Source organism: Miniopterus schreibersii (assembly GCF_964146895.1).
Source record: "Miniopterus schreibersii genome assembly, chromosome: 12".
NCBI classification, from domain to species: domain Eukaryota; kingdom Metazoa; phylum Chordata; class Mammalia; order Chiroptera; family Miniopteridae; genus Miniopterus; species Miniopterus schreibersii.
This window is the reverse complement of record NC_138112.1, coordinates 24,543,228-24,565,627: the sequence shown is the minus strand read 5'-3', so window position 1 is coordinate 24,565,627 and position 22,400 is coordinate 24,543,228. Positions and strand designations below refer to the sequence as shown.

The following is a 22,400-nucleotide window of genomic DNA, read 5'->3' as shown; positions in this document are numbered from 1 at the left end:
GGACACCTATACTCGCTTATAGACTGGGGTTTTAAACTGGATCATTGCAGTGTGGCCAGTGGGATAGATCAGAGAGAACAGAGCAGGTTTTTCCCCACACCTACAAATTATACCTAGGGGCTACAAAGAGGTGTGCGCTGGACTGGCTGGTAACCTTGATTCAGTAGCTTTGTTTTAAATATTAATTTTGAAAAGACTTACTACATTAAATTTTAAAACAAATTATTATAGTTAATGAAAGAAGCCAATTTATATATACATAGCAGTTTTTAAAGTTATGGTCACTGGATTTGTTCATATATATATGTGTGTGTGTATGTATATATTTTTTCTCTTTCGTGGGAAATTAAATTTCAAAGATATGCCCTTTCAACGTAGGAAAAATGGGAATATGGCCTGCTTCTTGTGTTTCTAGACTAGTGGAAGGAAACAGCAAGTAGTCGCACCGCTAACCTATGCATTATCCACATATGCTGCTCTGAGGACTCACACTTTGGAGCTTATAGTGGGCGGGGGGAGCCAATTCTCTGTGAGATCGTCTCAGTTGTAGGTCTAATGATGAAAAATAAAAAGTTTAGTTACTTATTTAAGGATAATTTTGAGAATTGATATAACCATATTTGGAACAACCAACCTGAAGTAAGAGACACTGTGTTTTACAGGTTAAGAATGCCCAGCTGGCGGGGGCCAAAGGAGTCATCCTGTACTCAGACCCTGCTGATTACTTTGCTCCTGGGGTGGCATCCTATCCAGATGGCTGGAATCTTCCTGGAGGCGGTGTCCAGCGTGGAAATATCTTAAATCTTAACGGTGCAGGGGACCCTCTCACACCTGGTTACCCAGCCAATGGTGAGCGATCAGGCCTTAATTAGCATCATGGGAAACTTAACACTTTAAGTGGTTTTTATTAAAGGACTTCTTTTGACAACAAAGTATGACTTTTTCTTACTCTCTTTGCATCTAAGAAATAAAGAGTTTTGGATTCTGAACATTATTGGTTCAGGTCCCTTATCCCTTGTTTGGCACCCTTGGGCCTGATGGGTTTTGGAACTCAGACATTTTCAGATATTTAAAAGTAATACAGTACATATGCCATAGATTGCATCACACTCGCATAGGGGCTGGGACAATGCAGGAAGCAAGCATATAAACATTTTTGCAGCAAGTAATATAAATAGCCTATGTCTGTGTAAGTCAGATTTTGCTGCCAAATGAGTTTACATCAAATCAGGTTTTGTGGCCAAGTAAATTTTCTTCGAATATATGATTTTCACATTTTTGGAATTTCACAGTTGTGGATATGGGATAGTAGAACAGAAGTTCTATAAACCCCTGAAATGGGACATTTAGAACCTAGTTTCCAGAAAATACTTCTTGTATCTTTGCTCTGTAAAGACAATAGTGTAACTTTCAAGGAGCGTTTCCTGAATGCCAGCTCTTCACATGCGTTAGCAGTCCTTTAAGCTAGCTAGTAGTATTGTCTCTGTTTGTCAGAGGAGGAAAACGAGGTTAGAAGGAAGCGGTGTGCCCGGGCTGTCGGACCACGAAATGAGGAGCTGGGATTCAAAGGCGGGGTCTGGCTCCGGAGCCCGCATGCTTGCCTTGTGCTGAACTCGTCCCCTGTACAATTGTAGATCATTAACCAAGGGAGCTAATTCATTTGGATGCGCTTAGCTATTTGATGACATCCACAAAAGTCTATGCTCATTTACTTTGTGTGGTTTAAAACTAACCGAGGCATATAACTTGGATAAAATAGGTTGCCAAAGTAAAGTGTCTGTGGCATTTCCATATTTATTCTTCGTGTGGTTGGGTTTTTTGTGTTTGTTTTGTTGTTTTTTTTACCAAATTGTAGATTCCTCTTAAGCTTATGTACTTTAGCTTTGTAAAGCTTTTTGGAACTTGGTACATTGTCATAGATTTTTTTTTTTTTTTTTTTTTGAGCAATACATATTATGTTCTAATAAAATCACATAATTATGTCACCTTTTTATTACCAAGTTTTAAAAGGAAATTCACCTTCTCCCAAGCTCTGTTAGTTATGCAAAGGTAAAGTTATGAACAGAAGATGAGATTAACCGGAATATTTCTATTGATTAGCCTCTAATTTAAATGATGGCATTTTAGGGAGGAAGTCGTGTTATCCCTGTGGGGTTTACATTTAGCGAATTCCCTTTGGGGCCCTATTCTTTTTAAAAAATTGTTTTTTACTTTTTATTATGGAACAGTTCTAACATACATATTATATGTACTATATTATACATAATACATAACATATAACAATATATAATGCATGATAGAAATAGTTAACATTTTTTCAATCTTGTTTCATCTGTTAATTCCCCATTTTTTATGTTTTTATTGTTATTACTCTGGAGAACTTTAAAACATATTTCATGCAACATATCACTGTTATTATACCCATAAGAAAGAAAGATTCTGTAATCATGTGAAGCTCTTAGTAGATAATTTAAAATTTTGGAGACGAAAAAAATCGCTTTTATTTTTCTTAAATCTAAAGAAATGACAAATGCATGTTTTTATTTTGAATTTGAGTTTACATGCACTAAAACTCGCAGATCTTAAGAGTTCAGTTCAATAAACTTAAAAAATTGCATACATCTATGTTAATATAAAATGCAGGACATTTCCACGAGTTGAGAAAGTTCTCTTGTGCTCCTTTCTGGTCTGTTTACACTGCACCCCTCAGAAGCAGCCACTCTCTGATGTCTGTCACTGTTAGTTTGCCTGCTTTGTTTTGTTTTGACCCTCACCTGAGGATATTTTCCCCATTGCTTTTCAGAGAGAGTAGAAGGGGGAGAGAGAGAGAAACATCGATGTGAGAGAGACACATCAATTGGTTGCCTCCCAAAGGCGCCCCAACCAGGGCTGGGGATCGAGCCTGCAATGGAGCTATGCGCCCTTGGCCAGAATCGAACCCGGCACCCTTCAGTCTGCAGGCCGACGCTCTGACCACTGAGCAACCCGGCTAGGGCTAGTTTGCCTGGTTTTGAACTTAATATAAAATGAATCAAACAGTATGTATTCTTCTGTGCCTTGCTGCTTTCACGCAATATAATGATTTGAAATGTACCCTTGGTATTGTGTGTATTAGTAATTTGTTCCTTTTAAATGGCCGAGTAGCATTCTATTGTGGGACTGTCTACTACCCATTGTTCATTCATTCTGCTGTTGACAGACACCTGGACTGTGCCCAGTACTCGGCTAAGATAAATGGGGCTATTATGAGCAATTCGTGCAGGTCTTTTTGCGGGCATATGATATGTTTTCATCTCTCTGGGGCGTAGACTGAGAAGCAGAATTGCAGTGCCGCGGTGCACATTTCCGTTTAACATCGCTTTTCAGAAGAGTTATCCAGAGCGACTCTAATTTTACACCCTCAAAAGCAGCGATTGAGCGTTTCAGTCGCTCCACTTCCTGGCTAACATTTGAAACTGTCTGTCTTTTTATTTCAACAATTCTGGTAGATGCAATATGAAAATATGTTTAACATGGCTTACAGAAAACATTCTGAAAAGGATTACATTTTTAATTAGAAGAATGGTCATCTTTTTTCAGAATATGCTTATCGACGTGAAATCCCAGAGGCTGTTGGCCTTCCAAGTATTCCTGTTCACCCGATCGGATACTTCGATGCGCAGAAGCTCCTGGAGTAAGTCTGTAAGAAACAGATGGCATACTTCTCCTTATCGGCAGGCTTCAACTTTTAGGCTTTTATCTCCATTATTTGATATTGAAATTCTCTGAGGTGGGTGAGGCACCCAGTTTTATCACCGTTTTATAGAACAGTGGTCTGTTCTGGAATTTCTTCACATATTGGTATGTGGTCAGTGACAGCCATGAAAATGAGCCTTTCAGATCTCCAGATGCAGGCGGCATGACTAATCCATTGCTCCAGCCACTGTGCTTTGATACCAATCACCCTGTTTGTGTCAGGGCCGCACTTCCCACAGATGCTCCCAGTCAGTGACTGTGCGTCAGGGATACTACATCAGGCCCTTATGGAAAAGAACAGGACTCATTTTTTTTTTTCTTTTTAATTTATTGGGGTTAATATGAACATATAGGCTTCAGGTGTGGGTTTCTATGTTGCAAGATCTGTATATTGCACTGTGTGCCCATCACCCAAAGTCACATCTTCTCCCTTCACCATATATTAGGACCCCTTCACCCCCCCCCAACCCCTCCAAGACCCTTCTGATGGTAAACGTTGGCTCAGGACTCCCCCACATCCTTGCTCAGCTCGATGCTACCACCCAGCACCCTTTTCTCCTTCCCTTTCTCTTTCCCCCGTATCAGACCTGCGTAGCCGCCCGATGGCTTTCTCAGCCTTCCCTGCATCTCTGGCCATTTTCCTCATGGGCCTTTCCGCTAATAAATCTCTCGCTCATCTAATCCTCTAACTGTCTGCTTCTTGGAGGACTTGGAATAACACAGAGAGCCATTTCCCTTTCGCTTCCACTTCTATTCCTCTAGCCCCTATGCTTTCATTGTTGAGACGTCTCCCAGTGTGTCGTTGCTTAGCCGGCGTTGGAACTCGGTCCCCTTTCCCGCCCTGCTTTCTTCTACTTGCGTGTCCCTTCCTCTGCCTTATCTTTTAAGACTGGAGAGGACACTGGCTTCTGAAAGCAGACTTGCTTATGGACCGCAGTGTCTGGCCAGTCAGTCCCCCTTTTTCTTGGAGTTCAAGATATCCTTCATCTTTTTATTGCAGCGACTGTAAGGAAACTTTATATAACCTAGTGCGGTGCCCTCCTTCCAGGTGAGGAGCCTGACATCAGAGAGTAGGGGGGATCTCTCCGGTTTAAGGGCCCATTAAGAAATAGCACCCTGGTCTTTTCCTCTTTGGGACTCAGCTTTACCGCATGGGTTAGAATTCAGGGTTGGGCACAGATTTGTAGGGCTCCATGGATTATGCTTTTGTGTAAACATGTTTATAAATAAATTCTAAATATTCATGATATTTAAAAGATGAAAGTGATTTTAGCATTACTTCCAATAGTGGGAAACTGTAAAGAGCACAAATCTTCAATAATTGATAAGTAGTCAAATACATTACGGGCTATGATAAGTGCTTCAAGCCATTAAAATACATGTTGTACAGGAATATTTAATGATATTAAAATACATGTTGTACAAGAATATTTAATGATATAGAAACATTCATATGCTATGCCAGTAAGTGAAAAAAGCAGATTTCAAAACAGTGTATATTGTGATTGCAATTATGTAAAAGGAAATACATTTACATAGTTTAAAATTCAAAGGGGCCAAAACAGTGTATAGTGTGATTGCAATTATGTAAAAGGAAATACATTTACATAGTTTAAAATTCAAAGGGGTATATAGTAAAAAGTTTCCCTTTTACCCATTTCCACCCCAAAGGCATTCAGTGTTATTAGTGCACAATATATCATTGTATAAATATTTTATGTGTAACCAAGCATGTGTATATATTCTTTACTTGCTTTCTATAACTTTTTTGCCTACTTAATTCTTTGCTGTTTCCACTATTGATTATGCTTTTTGCCAATGAAAAATGCCCACTCATATTTCTTGGTGCTTTGTATGTGAAGTTTTATTATAAATAGATAAATGAATTTGATAGTATATTACTTTAAATCATGTTTATTAGCCAAACTCCATAGTGATATAGGAAAAAGGAAAATAAGCATTTATATGATAGAGAAATTTAAAACAGGACTTTACTTACGATTCGTTTTCCATGAGAAGATAATCTTATCGATTGTGTTAGTCTTGGGCATGCATTAGATTCTAGGTCAAGTTGAGCTCCTCGCATTTTCTCAAATACGTAGGAAGGGAACGAGCACCTGTGTGCAGGCACAGGAAAGGAGGAACCTGATGGTTCCCACTCTCCAGTTTGTCTTGAACATATTATTTTATCTCCTGCTCTTTAGCAAAGGTAAACTTAGTTTCCATGCTCAAATCAAGAAAAACCCAATCCATGTTCCTGGTACGGTGCAGGCGGGTGTGTAGACCTGCAAGAACCCTCATGGTTCCGTAAGCATTGGCATCTCTCTTTCTCGGCCCCCGGCTAAGCGTTAACCAGGCCGGTGGCATGTACCGGCTGGTCTGTCTGAATCCTCTTACCTTTCCGAATTAAAAAAAAAGTGTGAACCTCTGAGGGACTGGGGTTGATGTGAAATCTTTCTTTTGTTCTTCCTCCCTCATATACATGTGTGAAAGTGCTTTTATGGAGGACGGCCATCCACATATTTTGAATGTATTCATCAGTGGGAGAAATAGCATGATGGGTGGAAAAATCTAGAAAAGTTTGGCATCAAGCTGTGTCCTCAGAGCATGCCCTGGGGAGCACTTTCCACATGGTTTACTGTGGGAAGCTGGTAGCACAGCCTTTGAATTCTTGACAAATACTGGAATCTCAGCTGTGCCTGATCTCGCTGAGCCTCGTGCTCCGCATCTGTGAAGTGGGGCTGACAGCACTGACCTCGTACGCGTCCCGGTGAGGATTTGGAGGGCATATCAGGTGCAGAGCGCTTTGCACCATTGCTGACTCGCAGAAGCTGTGATGGACAGACACCCAAGAAAGCAAGTTCGTTGATATTTTAACTTGTAACCTCAACGTTTCCTTCAGCTGATACCTTTTGTGTTCAACAGAAAAATGGGTGGAGCAGCACCACCGGACAGCAGCTGGAAAGGAAGTCTCAACGTGCCCTACAACGTGGGACCTGGCTTTACTGGAAACTTTTCTACACAGTTAAGAGACTCTTTTTATTTTAACTCTTTTTAGGGGGAGGAAACTTTGCGTTCTTTAAAGTGGATCAGAGAATGAGGCTGTTACAGGAGGGGGCAACTAGGGTAGTTTCTTTTTCTTAAAAATTTTTTTATTATTAATTTTTAAGGAGAGAGGGAGAAAAAGAGAGAGAAACATCGATGTGAGAGGGAAACATCCAGTGGATGCCTCCTGCACATCCCCTGCTGGGAATCGAGCCCAAAACCTAGGCGTGTGTCCTGACCCAGAATGGAACTGGCAACCCTTGGTGTGTGGGATGACGCCCAACCAACTGAGCCACACTGGCCAGGGCAGAAACCTTTTTTTTTTATTTTAAAAAGAAAGCACTTATAGAGGATGACTGGAAAAGTAAAACCTACCTAGTACCAGCAGGAAACAAAATCACAGGTTGAATCACAGGTTGTAATTGGCCAACTGTCCAATTACATCCTTATAATTGGACAGTGGGCCAATGTAAATTTTGCCCGTGTACCTTTAGATATCTTTTCAACGGTGATGTCAGATTTAAAAATTGTGGGCGCTAGCCTGTCAACCAGTATTTTCCGAACGTGTTCTTTATGTTTGCATTAGGAAAGTCAAGATGCACATCCATTCCAACAACAAAGTGACAAGAATTTACAATGTGGTTGGAACCCTCAGAGGAGCAGTGGAACCAGGTAAGTTCATCAGCAAAAATCAAGTGAACAGCTCGTCTGTGCCAGGTACTGCTCTGAGCTCTGGGGCTCTCAGGTGAGCAAAGCAAAACCTCATTGTGCCCTAATGGAACTTACATAAGCACAAAATACATAAATATGAGGTAATTTTGTATTGTGATATAAACGGTGGAGCTAGGTTGGCCCGATGACCAAGGCTGGTGATAAAATGTGCAGGCTTTGCTTAGAGGCTCAAGGGAGGAAGGGCAGGGAGAGAGGGAGGATTATAGGTGTTCTCTAGATTTGTTTGCCACGTGGTTTTTCATGGGAATATATCTTCATGATAACTATAAATATCTATATAAAAGATAGCACTCAGAAAATTAAAAGTAACCTTGAATTAATGAATTTTTTACATATATATATATATATATATATATATATATTTTTTTTAAGCTGATGAAATATATGAACACATGATGTTCATTGGATTTCAGATGACCTGGAGATTAATACATCTTATAAAGAGTCTTACTTCTAGAAATTACTTGGTTATATATTTTTGCCAAAACAGATCCAATTAAATTGTATATCTTTCTTAAAAGCAGCCAGTGTTTTCCTTCAATAATCAAGGATGTTAATATGCCTCCAATGAAAGCTAAACGATATACACTGGCTATTGGTTGAATCTTACTGAGTACCTATTTTGGGCCGGCTCTGCTAAGCATTGGGCGGGGGGGCTAGGATAAAAAAAGACACCGTCTGGGGACAGGTCGCTCACAGCTGGGAGGGGATGTGGTAAATGCTTTTTCAGATATTAAAAGGTTGCCCTGAGGGCTGGGTAGGGAAGCAGTTCCCTCTCCCTGTGGAAAATAGGAATAGTCCATAAAAGGGGGAAACCTTTAACTTGTATCTTGAAAATAAATAGAAGTAGAAAGTGGAGACCTTGGTGTGTGGCCACTGTGTTCTCTTAATCTGAAAGTACTGGAATCAGTGCTAAGTAGGCAAGAGAGGAATAATAGAGAATTATGTAAAAATTCAAGTGGGATAATTTAATACTTAATTATCATTACATCCATAGTTATAATTACTGTAATATTGTACATTTGCTTGTCACTTTCATATTTTCTTCGTATATCAGAATCAGAACAAATCACCTAATGTGTTTACACACGTGTTCAGAAACCCTGCTATCTTCCTTTGAGTCTTTTTTAAAAAAATAATTATTTTAGAGAGAGAGAGAGGAAAAAAGAGAGAGAAACACTGATGTGTTGTTCCGCTTTTTTGTGCATTCATTGCTTGATTCTTGTGTGTGCCCGACGGGGGCTCGGACCCGCTGTCTTGGGGTATCGGGACGACACTCTAACCAACGGAGCTACCCGGCCAGGGCTTCCTTTGAGTCTTGATGCTGTGTTCAGATGCTCTTGAGGCATTTGCGACGGGCTGTGTTACCAACCTGCAGTAATGCTCCCCAGACAGATACGTCATTCTGGGAGGTCACCGTGACTCGTGGGTGTTTGGTGGCATCGACCCTCAGAGCGGAGCAGCTGTCGTTCACGAAATTGTGAGGAGTTTTGGAATTCTGAAAAAAGAAGGTAAGTTACACAAAGAGTGGAAAGGCCTGCTTCTCCGAGCTCGGTTTAGTCCTTGTTGAGTGAGTGTACAACGCCCCCTCGTAGGTCTGTGTGCAGGGTGGGCTGAGGGGATCCATGGGGACTGTCCTCCGAGCAGCACGGTGCTTAGTAGCAGCGCAGAACAGCTTTCAGTGGACTGTGGCTACATTACTTACGTGGGTTTGTTCACTGTGTTGCTCACTCATGTTTGCATTTATGTAGTAACACATACTTTACTGATATTGATATATTAAAGTGTAATGATGTTGGCTGTCACTCTTGGCAACTAAGAAGATGGAGAAGGTTTCCCTCACAGAGGAGAACACGCCGGAATTAGCCGTAAGCTAAAGCTTCCTGGCCTGGGAGCTGGGAGCAGAAGTTCCTTGGGCTCTTCCCGCCTCATACCTTAGGTCAAGTGTACTGAGTCACCAAGGAGATCAGAGCTTATTCAGAAAAATACTGGTCTTGACTTAATAGGATACTGTCAAAAATGCAGTGTCTGCATTCTCAAACCCCCAGCTTTGGATTGCTGTCCAGGATCCAGGTTTATACTCTTAGTAACGTGACTTCAGTCATTTTAGGATCTTCATATAAAAACCAGTATAAAATTTAGTTCACATAGTTGCTTTTTAAAATAATTATTATACAATGAGAACAGAAAGCCCACTCTATTGACTGACCCTGCAATCAAGGTGCCTTGGGGCTGTAGATGTGATCCATATTTTTTTTAGCAACAATAAAAACAATGGCAAAAAATATAAGTTTCCATGGTGCTTATTTGTTCAGAGAAACGGTGTTTTCACATGTGCTATGTTTATAAATACTATTCCACTTAATCCTTCCAACAATCAAGTAGTATTTTTGTTTTGTTATTCCTGGTGTACAGATGAAGAGACAGGCTCAATAAGCTTGAATAACTTTCCCTTGGTCATACTGCTAGTAAGTGAAAAAAACAGGGTTTGAAATAAGACCTTTCTTTCACCCTGAGGTCAGTGTTCATGATGCTGAGCGATACTACGTCCCAATTGAATTATGTAGTTTTTGTTCTGTTTTAATATATTTTTATTTATTTCAGAGAGAGGGAGGGAGAGAGAAAGAGATAGATAGAAACATCAATGATGAGTCATTGATCGGCTGCCTCCTGCACACCCCCTGTTGGGGATCGAGCCCGAAACCTGGGCATGTGCCCTGACCGGGAATCGAACCACAATCTCCTTGATCATAGGTCAATGCTCAACCGCTGGGCCACACCGGCTGGGCTGAATTCTGTAGTTTTCAGTAGCAGCAGACACTGGTGGTGTTGACTGAGCTTCTGTGGACGAATCCTGGCAGAGTTCAGTGAAATCATACAACCAGCTGACACTGAACAATCACTTGATGCCAGAACAACAAACAGGAAGAGTTGTCAAGGATTTTTCTGTTTGATCTGCTCTCAGAACACAGGCCACATCTAACCCTTTCTTCCGCTCTAGGCAGCTGCGGGTCACAGATGGTTTCCCATGCATAGCCAATCATTCTAAACCTGAACAAGCGATGGTTTTGTTTGTTGTTGTTTTTCCTGTTGGGCTTGGCAATGTCTTGGGTATATTGTGCATTTTTTTTCAGCACTTATATGCATATACATATATTTTAGGATGGAGGCCTAGAAGAACAATTTTGTTTGCAAGCTGGGATGCAGAAGAATTTGGTCTCCTTGGTTCTACTGAGTGGGCAGAGGTTAGTTGACCATTTGCCACAATGTATATTTTTATAAGAAAGCAGTTCAGGCCTAATTCTCAAGGATGTAAAAATAACAAGTGAATCCAGTGAGAAAATATCAGACTTTTTTCCAAAAATCTGAAACAACACATCCTTGTTTAAAAATCAACAATAAGAATATCTTTGTCACTGAAGAACTAAGTTCCATTTGAACATTTCAGAGCCAGTTAATGTCTATTGTCGAAATAACTTTATTTTCTGGGAGTGTGATAGGAACTACGTAAACTCAGTAGAAACCAAACAGAAAAATAAACATCATGTTTCTATTACCCTTTCCCAAATTAGCTCCTAAAGCTAACCACATTTAAATACCTCCTGAGATTGTGCTGGCCAGTTTGGCTCGATGGTTAGAGCATCAGTCTGTGGACTGAAGGGTCCTGGGTTCGATTCCTGCCAAGGGCAGATACCTCAGTTGCAGGCTCGATCCCTGCCAGGGCGAATGTGAGAGGCAACCAATTGATGTGTCTCTCTCACATCAATGTTTCTCTCTCCCTCTTTCTCTCTCCCTTCCACTCTCGGAAAAGCAATGGAAAAAATATCCTCAGGTGAGGATTGAAAAATTGATAAATAACTAGCTCCTGAGCTTGAGTAGTAAGATGTACCTTTCAACACTTATCTTCTTTGTATCATAATGACCTGCTCTAAATTAAATGATGCTAAAAGTGAGGCATGAAGTCTCAGGACAGAATATTTACTAGGTCCCTTGGAAAGTCATTTTACTTGCACGTATTGTTGGCTTTGTATAATAGAGGCATTAGCTGTAAATATATGCGACGCTGACACTTATTCCATTAACTTCCAGTCATGTAGTAAATATTTATTTGGCTCCTATTATACTCCAGAAATTATGAGAAGCCCTGTAACCTTCAGTTTTCTCTGGGGGTGGGGTGGGGGGCGGAGAAAATAGTACTTCTGTAGGCAAGAAAGGTTTATTTTGGCATCAGGAAGAGCCTAAATATGTTGAGGTTGTGATTTGTCTTTTTCAAACTATTTTCATCACCTAGAGTTGCATTTTTTTTCTGTTTTCTTTCTTATATTCAAGATGCTTAGGGAATTGTATGTGTAAGGGATTCAGAATCCACTTGATGTCTCAAAAAACACACTTCCTTTTGTTTTAAAACGGCAGTGATCAATGTTGACCAGTAGGTGGTGGCATCCTACAGGAGAACTTCATGTTTCGGGGTATACAGGCGTTATTGAAATTTACATATTGTTTTTAATGGATATATTTGAAATTACTCATTTCCTGTCAATCAGGCAAGATTCTGTACTTAAATGATGAGATATTCTTGAGAAGACGTCCACTGAAAGGACCTCTTAGGTCGTTCATATTTGCTAAGAGAATTTCTTGAAGGATAAGCTATAGTATGGTTAAGAAATGAACATCCTTTTACCAGATTAAGAATGTGGACAGTTTTAGCTTACATTTTAGTCTTAAAAACGTTTTACTTGTTATGCTTACCAATAACTTTTGAGATTCAAATAATTCAAGTAAGTTTTATTTCAAGCAAATAATTCTGACAATCTTACATGTCAAATTTGTGGATAACGTGGGCCAGCTTAATTCCGAAATCTGCACACAGTTAATGTAGATGCGCATTTTTTCAGGGGGAGGTTATGGCTATATGTTTACGCATTTCTTTCTTTCACATTATAGGAGAATTCCAGACTCCTGCAGGAGCGTGGTGTCGCCTATATTAATGCTGATTCTTCTATAGAAGGTGAATATCATTGGTCTTATAGGAAAAGATGTGATCACGGTAGTAGGAGCACTTTAGTCCTAATTATGTGCTAATCAGGAAGGCAGGTTGATTGGCGTGTGGTTGGGGAATGTGTGATGCTTTGTCGGGCCCCTGCCCTTGGCGCACAGCAGCCGTGAGCCCCCGAGTGCTCACTGGGGAAAGCTGCACTCTGTTTGGTTTCATCTGGCAGATTACCTGGTATAGGGTAGGAATTCAGTAAATACCTATTGAATGAATAAGTAAATCATGGAACTAAAGATTTCAATGATTTTACAGTGGGGTAGCAAAAAAGGTATGATTTTTTTGTTGTTCCCAGACTAATGGATGTTTGTTTTTATTTATTTAAAACATTTTTTTCAATTACAGTTGACATGCAATATTATATTAGTTTCAACATAGTGTACTACATAGTGGTTAGACATTTATATAACTTGCTAAGTGGGGCCCCTAATAAGTTCAGTACCCACCTGGCACCATACATAGTTATTACAACGTTATTGACTATATCCCCTGTGCTGTTCTCTCAACCCCCTTTTAAAAAAATTTTTTAAAATTTTATTATTATTTTTTATATATCTTTATTGATTTCAGAGAGAGGAAAGGAGAGGGAGAGAGGGAAATAGAAACATCAATGATGAGAGTCGTTGATCGGCTGCCTCCTGCACACCCCCGACTCGGGATCAAGCTCCCAACCTGGGCATGTGCCCTGACCCGGAATCGAACCCCGATCTCCTGGATCCTAGGTCAGTGCTCAACCGCTGAGCCACGCCCGGCCGGGCAGGACTCAGGTTTTACAAAGATCATTCTGGCTAAGGCGTTAGGACTAGTCCTTGAATGAAAGAATAAATTGAAGGCATGAAATAAAAAATAATCTAACTTCTATCTTTCAGGAAACTACACTCTGAGAGTCGATTGTACTCCACTGATGTACAGCTTGGTATACAACCTGACAAAAGAGGTACAAATATTTACACTAATTTTTTACCCCCTTTTCCTGACCTCCTGACCTGGGCTCCGATCCTCTGAGCCCTCCTGGGCTGGGCTGACAGCTAAAGTTCTCCTAATCCTCACAGCACTCGAGGTACTGAACTTGGTGGAGAGGTGACGCCTGAGTCTTAAAGAACAGGGAACACTTCTCCTTCGTTTCCTGCCCATAAATGCACTGTTTCTAAAGTTAGTCATAATGAACTAGTTTTGGACTTGGCAGATTTTCCTTGTTACTGCTAATTACCTGATTTGCATTGGAAAGGAAAAAAAGACTTGCCTATTTAATAGAATTGCTAATTGAAATGTAATTACCAAGATAAATATAATATCTCCATTCAGGTAGGGACTTGAAGTAAGCTTTAAATGTCACTAAGCTTTGGCTTCACAAGCATGGAATTTCACCTTATAGCTTAGCATTTCCTGTAGGGATAGAAAAAGTAAATTTGAAAAATGTCTGTTCCTGTTGTTACCTAAGAGCTCCATCATTTGCCTGCAGTTTGGTCAATTTCCATGAACTGTATAACATTTCAAACCAGGCTACTTTAGCGAGTCCCCACCGTTCCTGTAACTTGAGGTAAATGCTACGGAAACCTGGCGGTTCCGTTTGTTTACCGGACAGGTGGCGGGCGCCCTGGGATTAGCGCAGAAACGCTCCTCTCTAGGTCAGGTCTGAAATGACGTGATGCTTGACTATTTTCAGTTTTGTTTTATTATGTTTTGTTTGTTTCAACTTTTAGTGGTGAACTGAGAATTTAGTCATATGTTTTTACACTATTCCAGATTTGCACTTCTTAGAATAAATGGAGTGATACTGTCCGATATACCAAAGTGTTGTGTAAATGTATAAGCTTGAGTAAAATTATTTTGTTCCTATATATATATATATATATATATATATATATATAGTTGTTGTTCTTGTTGTTAATCTTCACCAGAGGATTTTTTCCCCCCCATTGATGTTTTTAGAGAGAGTACAGGGCGGGGGAGAGAGAGAGCGAGAGAGAGAAACATCAATTGGTTGCCTCCCGTATTCGCCCTGACTGGGGATCGAACCTGAAACCTAGGTACGTGCCCTGATCTGGAATTGAACCCACAACCTTTTTGGTGTGCCGGATGATGCTCCAACGAACGCAGCCACCGCCAGGGTGCTTCCCTTGTTTTGCTGAATATAGTTTAGGTATTTATTCCCTGGTTAGTGAACATCTAGATTTTAAAACTCTCCCTCCCTCTCCCTCTGCCCCCTCCCTCTCCTTTCCCCTCAACGGCCCTCTCTCCCCCTCTCCCTTTTTAACTTGTGTAGCTCCAGAGTCCTGATGAAGGCTTTGAAGGCAAATCTCTCTATGAGAGCTGGAATAAAAAAAGTCCTTCAGCAGAGTTCCTTGGCATGCCCAGGTAAGCAATAAAACAAGCAAACAGACAAAACTCTCTACTGAATTTAATATGGGATTGTGTTGGAAATAAAAAGGTATTTTCTTTCAATCATTAATAATAAAAATTTAATTTTTCAAAATTCTCTAACATCTGATAAAGGAAAAGTGGTGTTGAGGTTCTCAAATAAAATATTGCTATGTATTTTGAAGGTAAATCAGTAGGCCATCACAAATGCTTCCCTTTTGAGCAGGTAATATATAATATATACACATGGTACATAAATCAAAGGTCATAATGGTGGAAAGTAAGTCCCTGTCATATTTCTGTCCCCTAGTCACTCTATAAATTATCTTTTTTTCTGAACATATGCAATTAACAAATAATTTATTTACTATAAAAAATATATAGACACTATTTCAGTTTTGGTTGTGTAAACCAAAATTAATTTTAGACTATAATAGAAAATAAAAAGCATTTATTTGAGTAAAAAGGACCTGCAGTCCTAAGGGCTTTAAGGGTAGAGATTTTAGGGGAGGGTCTCAATAGAATATTCAGCAGCTTTCCAGGCGTGTCCTTTCAGGGTCGAGGTCTCCACTGATGGATTAGTAGGCACCAGGGCAGGGGGTCATTGGTCAATGCAGCTGGTCCTGAGGTCAGCCGTGGCATCACTTGCCTGGTTTTGCTGCTGTTTGGGGCCTGGAGCTGAAATACAACTGAGGCCTAGATATTATCTCTAGGGAGGAAAGGTCAGGGGGTGGGTCCAAACCGAGTGGCCAGCAATATGCTAGAGGAGGAAAGGTCACCCTGGGGATGAGGTCCCACCCTACGATTGTCCATTGCTAGGCATCTGGGGCTTTCCACCCTGGTGACCTTCTGTACCTGGCCCGTCATCCTTGCTCTGCTCATGTCTGTCCAGCTGCCTACCACAGAATCTAATGCTGTCTCCAGGTCTATAGTGTCAGTACTGAGTTGAATTGTAGGACACCCAGTTGGTTTCCTGAAGAATTGCTTGTTGTTGGTGTGGGGATAATCCCCCTCCACTCATTGGAATTGGGTCCAGGAACCCAAGAGAACAATGGTCACCCTACTCAAAATATGCTTGTAGTAGGTATTTTGTGATCAGAACTGATACTTCTCTCAAATTTTTTTCTGCATGTCTAGGGCGAGATACATCTAATAATTATATTTAGTGTTTAGTATGGTAAGAATGGAGTTTAATTAATCTTTAATCTGTACCCGATGAAGAAATTACTCAAATAATCCTGAATTTTATTCCTAAAAGGATTAACAAGTTGGGATCTGGTAATGATTTTGAGGTGTTCTTCCAAAGACTCGGAATTGCTTCAGGCAGAGCACGGTATACTAAAAATTGGGTAAGTCTATCCATAAGTACTTCAGGGTCATTTATGAATATATTTTAGCTAAACAAACCATTCTGAATCAGGAAAAGTGACTGAAGCACTAGAGGGAAAAGGAATTTGAAGCAGAAGAGAGAAGTCTCAGTGGTTGACGTGGTGCTACTCCTGGGGACAGTTCCTGCATCTGGTGTCCTGAGCCTTGTAACTTGAATTTCCATGTGCTCCCTTAAATATATTTTCTGTTTCATTTATTGGTATTGCATTCACCCAGTTATTTAAACTCAAAATGTAGGAATTGTCTTTGACTCCTCTCTACCCATCCTTATTCAAAATTGATCTCAGGACCTGCAAATATTTGAATTTTTATCTGATTATGTTTCCAGTCATTAAACATGAAAGTTAAAATAACGAATGGCATAATGAACAATGAACAGATATACATGATGGTTTTTTAAATCGTTGTTGCTGATAATAATGTAAATTTTATAGTTTTTACTTTTATGAAAGTAACATAAGTATATAGTTCATAAAATGCCACATAGTGCTAGAAAATTTTATAATGAAAAGTGGTTCCCTTATCCCACTTTCAAACCTGCCCCACCTTTGATTCTGTTCAGCAGATTAAAATTCTTTCAACTAATCAGTTTTATGTATTATCCGTTTACTTCTCTCTGGGGAAGACAGGCATTCAGTTTTCTTATATTGCTTCTTCTCTCAACCCCCCAATATTAACCTTCACCACATTTTCTCAGAATGTAGTTGCACTGTACTTGATTAGAACACCTTTATTTTTTCCCCTCCATGTATCCATGGCTAATTTACCACCATCTCTTCCCTATCCAGACACATCAGGTGATCTGGCAGATTTCATTATCCCCCGTGGGGGCTCCTCTCTGGCTCCCCTGGGTTCTCTGGTGGTTCTCTCTGCCTGTAGCACAGCCCTTGCCTGTGACATTTCCCTTCCCGGGGAAATCTGAGAGTACCTGCATTTATCTCCTGTATTGGATCTTCTGTTTTCTGGATTTTGTTTCTTCCTATTTCTTGTATACTCTGTACTTTTTTTGGAGCACATCCTTCAAGTACTTCTTGAAAAGGATGTATGACAGCTAAAGACCTTGCATGTCTGAAAATGTTATTTTTGCCACACACAATTCCTCCATAGTTTGGCTGGGTACAAAACTTCTGGTTGAAAAAATCCTGTACCCTCAGAAATTTGAACTCACGGCTTTACTGTTTTCCAGACTTCAGGCAGGATTTCTGTTGAGATTTTCGGGCCATAAACCCAGTTCTTCTGTCTCTGATTTTTCCTTTTTTAATATATCTTTATTGATTTCATAGAGAGGAAAGGAGAGGGATAGAGAGATAGAAACATCAATGATGAGAGAGTCATTGATCGGCTGCAGCCCGCAACCCGGGCATGTGCCCTGACCGGGAATCGAACCCCAATCGCCTGGATCCTAGGTCGACGTTGAACCGCTGAGCCATGCCTGGCCGGGCAGTCTCTGATATTTTTTAAAAGAAGGTTTTAGTATCTTTTCTTTATGACTCGGTCATCCTTGTTATACACATATACCTTGGTGATGCCATTTTTCTTATGCTGGGCTGTACACAAAATGGGCTCTTCGGCCTGGAAACCTGTGTCTTACAGTTGGAGGAAATGTATTTTCTTTTATTATTTCTTCCCTCTTTCCTCATTTTTGAACTATTATTAGTTCAGCAGTTGAGGATCTTGTTTTATTGATCTTCTTTTGTTTCTACCTGTGTCTTTTTCTACTTTCTGAAATATTTTTCTCAACTCGGTCGCTCATTTTTTATTGAAATCTTTTTTTATTAAGATTCCCTCTATTTCCTGCAGCACCTCCTTACTCTGAGTTTATTTTAGCTTGTATGCTTTGTCTTTATCTTTCAAGTTAACTTTAGATGCCTGGTCATCTTTAGCAATCTGTTATTTAGGACAGAGACCATAAAAAGCTGATTCACGGCCTACTTGTGGAATGGGAAGCTCCACAGGAGAGTGACCGAGGATGCCTTTTCTAGTTGCGTTGTTGGGAGCCAACCAACATCGATCATTTATAGGTCTTTTCTCCTGGACCAGCTGCTGTTTCCAAAAAGGAAATCTTTACTCTCCTACCATTGGGGTAGGAAGTTAGGCTGGGTTAGGTAGGGTAGTGACGAGGGTAGATTTTAATATTATCTACATTTTACCTTCAAGAAAACTGCATCCAAGACAGGTTAATAACTTTTGGGTTACTAACCATCTAAAATTATTTGGCGACAAGTCCTAAGCCTGGATTCGAACTCTGACAGGCTGATTCCAGAGTCTCAGTCTTTTCAATACACTATATATAGTGTTATTATATCAGTTTTTTTAAATGCAGCTAAAAAAATTAGGCAAAAGGCATAAATCAGCAGTTCACAGTTTGAAAAAAGTCTTTCCCTCTTGCCTCTTGGGTGCATTCTTGGTTTCTTATACCTGTCCTAACCTTCCTTCTTTCTCCTTAGTGAGATTTGGGTCCACTCCTGAAATCCTTAATGCTCAGACTCTGTAGCACATTGCTTGTAGGGAATCATTCATGGAATTTCAGTCATTTTGTCTACCCATTCTGTCTTCTTAAATTTTCACTCAAATGTAACATATCCTTTCTCTGTGTGAGAAGCATTTCCACGTCTCCTGTACTCTTAAAGGCAAGACTGTTAGGCCTTCCCAAAATAATTTTCATAATATCATTGATGTTACATACAGATATTTTTTCATTAGTAAAAACCTGGGACAGGTTTTACTATAATAGTAACCCTTTTGTAAGTGGCTTATTGAGGTACTTAAATGCTTTACTTTATTCATCACTGACCAAAATAGTCTCACTAATGTTTATAGTAAATAGGGGACTATGTATTTGATTGTAAGCTATCTTACAAGGATATATTCTGTTCTTTGTTGTTGTGTGTGTGTTTTTATAGGCAATAAACAAATTCAGCAGCTACCCACTGTATCACAGTGTCTATGAAACATACGAATTGGTGGAAAAGTTTTATGATCCAGCTTTTAAGTATCACCACACGGTGGCCCAGGTCCGAGGAGGGATGGTATTTGAACTGGCCAGTTCCCTGGTGCTCCCTTTTGACTGTCGAGATTACGCTGTAGTTTTAAGAAAGTATGCTGACAAAATCTACAATATTTCAATGAAACATCCGCAAGAAATGAAAACATACCAGGTGTCATTTGGTATGCTATGCTCCCTCTTTCAGAATTCATTATCTGTATGTTTCTGTGAATCTCTAAAATATGATCACCTACCTTAGGTCCATTTATTATTTATTGCTGTTCCATATGATTAAATATTTTGTTTAATTCTATAAATGCATTTTTTACTTCACTCATGCTCATCTTATAATATACAAAATATAAATACCTTGTAAAATACAAAGAAGAACAGCTTAGTTTATTGTTCCCTTTGCTTAAGCTATAGAACAATGCCATTAGGTCCTAATTTCTCTTTCAGATTCATTATTTTCTGCAGTGAAGAACTTTACAGAAATTGCTTCTAAGTTCAGTGAGAGACTCCAAGACTTGGATAAAAACAAGTATGTTCTCCATATACAAGTTGGTAGTGTAATAGGTATAATTAAGAGGAGATGCAAATTGACGTCTTTGCTGAAATATCTTTGCAGGATTTTGCTGTTTCTGCCCCTCCACTCTAATGCATACAGGGCCACCGTATCTCAGGGACCTATTCTGCCGTTCTGAGTGGCAACTGTGCTGCTGAGAAGTGCTGGTGCCTCCTTTACTACTAACCCATTCATACAAAATCCCCACCTTAACACTGAAGGGCCTCCACTGTGCCACCAGAGCTTTCTCCAGCTTTCTCTCTTTTCTTTCAGTATCTGTCCATCACACTTCAACCAAACTCCCTTGTTCCTAGGACACACCTTCTTTCTCCCTCTTCTTAACGTCATTACCTCCACAAAGAGTTCTTTTCTTCCACTTCCACCTGGGAAAATTCTGTTTATCAGGAATAACAAATATTGTAAAGCCATTATTCTAGGATTAATTCTTTATAAAGTCACAAAAATAAAACATAATTTGAACAGATTTTTAAGATGGGAGAAAAAATAATGTGAGGATATTAAGAGAGGGTGAACATCTACTTTATATTAAATATATTATGGTGATACAAATATCAAATGCTTGGGGACTGATGCAAGAATACATAGAAAGATAAGAGCAGACAGTCTTACAAGCTAGTGAGATATAAGGATGTATTTGTAAGGAAGGATATAAAAAAATGGGGAAAGAAAGACATATTCAAAAATAATGCTGTATAAGCTTTTTTAGGCACCTGACAAAAAAGCGAATTCAAAGTGTGATCTTACATTGTATGCAAACATAAGCAACAGGTGTGGGAAAATTTTTTACTAAACATTGAAATTTCGTGGAAGTGAAATTTCAAGTTCAGAAGCAATGGGGAAATGATAGTGTGAGCAGATTTGAGAACATGGCAGTGGTTAATAATATGAAAATTAATTGTCAAAAACAAAGATAAAAGAGTGGGAAACCTCTTCCAAAGTCCCTGAGGGACAGCCTGTCTCCTCACTAGGGCCGAGAGGACCGGGGCAGGGAGCTCCCACTGTCCTCACCAAGACTTCTTTCCGAAAAAGAAAAACTCGGGAAACCTCATTTTCAGCAAATTTGGAAAGGGGGTAATATAGACATCATAAAAATATTTTTTTGAAAATTGATAAGAAAACCCAAAAGATCAAAGTTGGAAATACTGGTATTGGACAAGATAAACAAATCTAAAAGAGGATCCTACCTGTACAGAAACAGATACAAAAAATATTCAAATTCATTAATTCAAAACTACAAATGAAAATAGTTATACTATTTGCATATCAAATTAGTAACTATTTAAAACTTGGTTGTAGCCCATTGCTACAGGCTGTTGACTGAAGCATTGTGAATTGTTTTAACCTTTTGAAAAATATAAATACATACTGCTAAAGTTTTAAGAGCCATCACATCGTTCTTACACTTTTCTTTGCTGTAGTATTTCCTTTTTCTTAAGGAAAGAGTCTCAAGTTTGAAAGGGAAAAAAAGGCTTCTCAGAAAAAAATATGAATTATAACACAAAATAATTAAAAATAATCTTAATACCTAAGAAGAAAAATTCCTAAAAAAATTTGATGTCTGCCAATTTAAACATTTTGTAAACATTAAAATTGATGATTATAAAAGAAATATGGTAAGATATTTATAATAAAATGCAAAGTAAACAAAAAACATAAAAATTTAAATACAGTTGATTACATTTTTGTTGAACAAACATGGAGAAAAAGTAAACCAATTTGTAATAATTGTGTTATCCTGGGCTGATTATGGAGATTTTTTTTTCTTATACTTTATAATCCTTTCCAAATTTTTTATATAAAAAAAAAGTCAACAATGAGAAAGAAATTTTAAAGAGATCCCCAAACACCATATATTCTATGAAGCTGATTTTCTATTCTTAAAATAGTGATTTTTCTCCCTCTGTCAAACTACCTATGGCTCAGATATGGCTTTCAGGGACACTCAGCCTTCCCCTCCTTGAGTATTTCTGTATTTGTTTTATTTGCTCTAAATGATACTTGAGGTACAACTTGTGTCTCTGTTATATTTACAAATTCTGAGCACCTAGAGCGGTGCAGTGCATGTCACAATAGTAAATGGTGGCTCAACTAAATTAAACTGGATGCCAAATTTCTCCACTAAAACGGAAGTCTGAGGAGGAGACACTTTCTGAATCCTGCTTCCCTTGAATCGGTTCCTTGACCCATCAAAGGATACAGTGTTGGCTCCTTGGTACCTTCACGTGCACATAGTATTCAACCTGAAGACCTATAGTTCTGCAGTCTCCCCAGGGGAGCCAGCTTGCTTCTGGAGAGAAAAGATCCCGTTTACATAACTCTGGTGCTCTGAGCATCCCCCCCCCCCCCAGGGTTAGTTCAAATTGAATCTCTCTGTGTAAGGAATGTTCAGTGGTTTTCATTGGTAGCCACAAGATCAGAAAGAGACAGAGAGAGAGGTGTGTGCGTATTGGAATTACTCCCATGAGTAGATTAATAGGATACCTAAGATGAAAAAGTCTTGCCTATGTTTAAATACC

General features: G+C 39.3%; 1 protein-coding gene across 1 annotated transcript in view; it reads left to right on the top strand.

The window, feature by feature from the left end:
- Positions 1-22,400, top strand: part of FOLH1 (folate hydrolase 1) — a 46,297-nt gene that overhangs the window by 21,793 nt on the left and 2,104 nt on the right. Inside the window, exons 6-17 of the mRNA XM_081154288.1 lie at positions 663-849; positions 3,580-3,673; positions 6,661-6,759; positions 7,367-7,452; positions 8,904-9,023; positions 10,675-10,757; positions 12,457-12,520; positions 13,432-13,499; positions 14,829-14,920; positions 16,182-16,272; positions 19,216-19,480; positions 19,758-19,839. Of these exons, the coding sequence (XP_081010414.1) occupies positions 663-849; positions 3,580-3,673; positions 6,661-6,759; positions 7,367-7,452; positions 8,904-9,023; positions 10,675-10,757; positions 12,457-12,520; positions 13,432-13,499; positions 14,829-14,920; positions 16,182-16,272; positions 19,216-19,480; positions 19,758-19,839 (1,331 nt within the window). The remainder of the gene's footprint in view (positions 1-662; positions 850-3,579; positions 3,674-6,660; positions 6,760-7,366; positions 7,453-8,903; positions 9,024-10,674; positions 10,758-12,456; positions 12,521-13,431; positions 13,500-14,828; positions 14,921-16,181; positions 16,273-19,215; positions 19,481-19,757; positions 19,840-22,400) is intronic.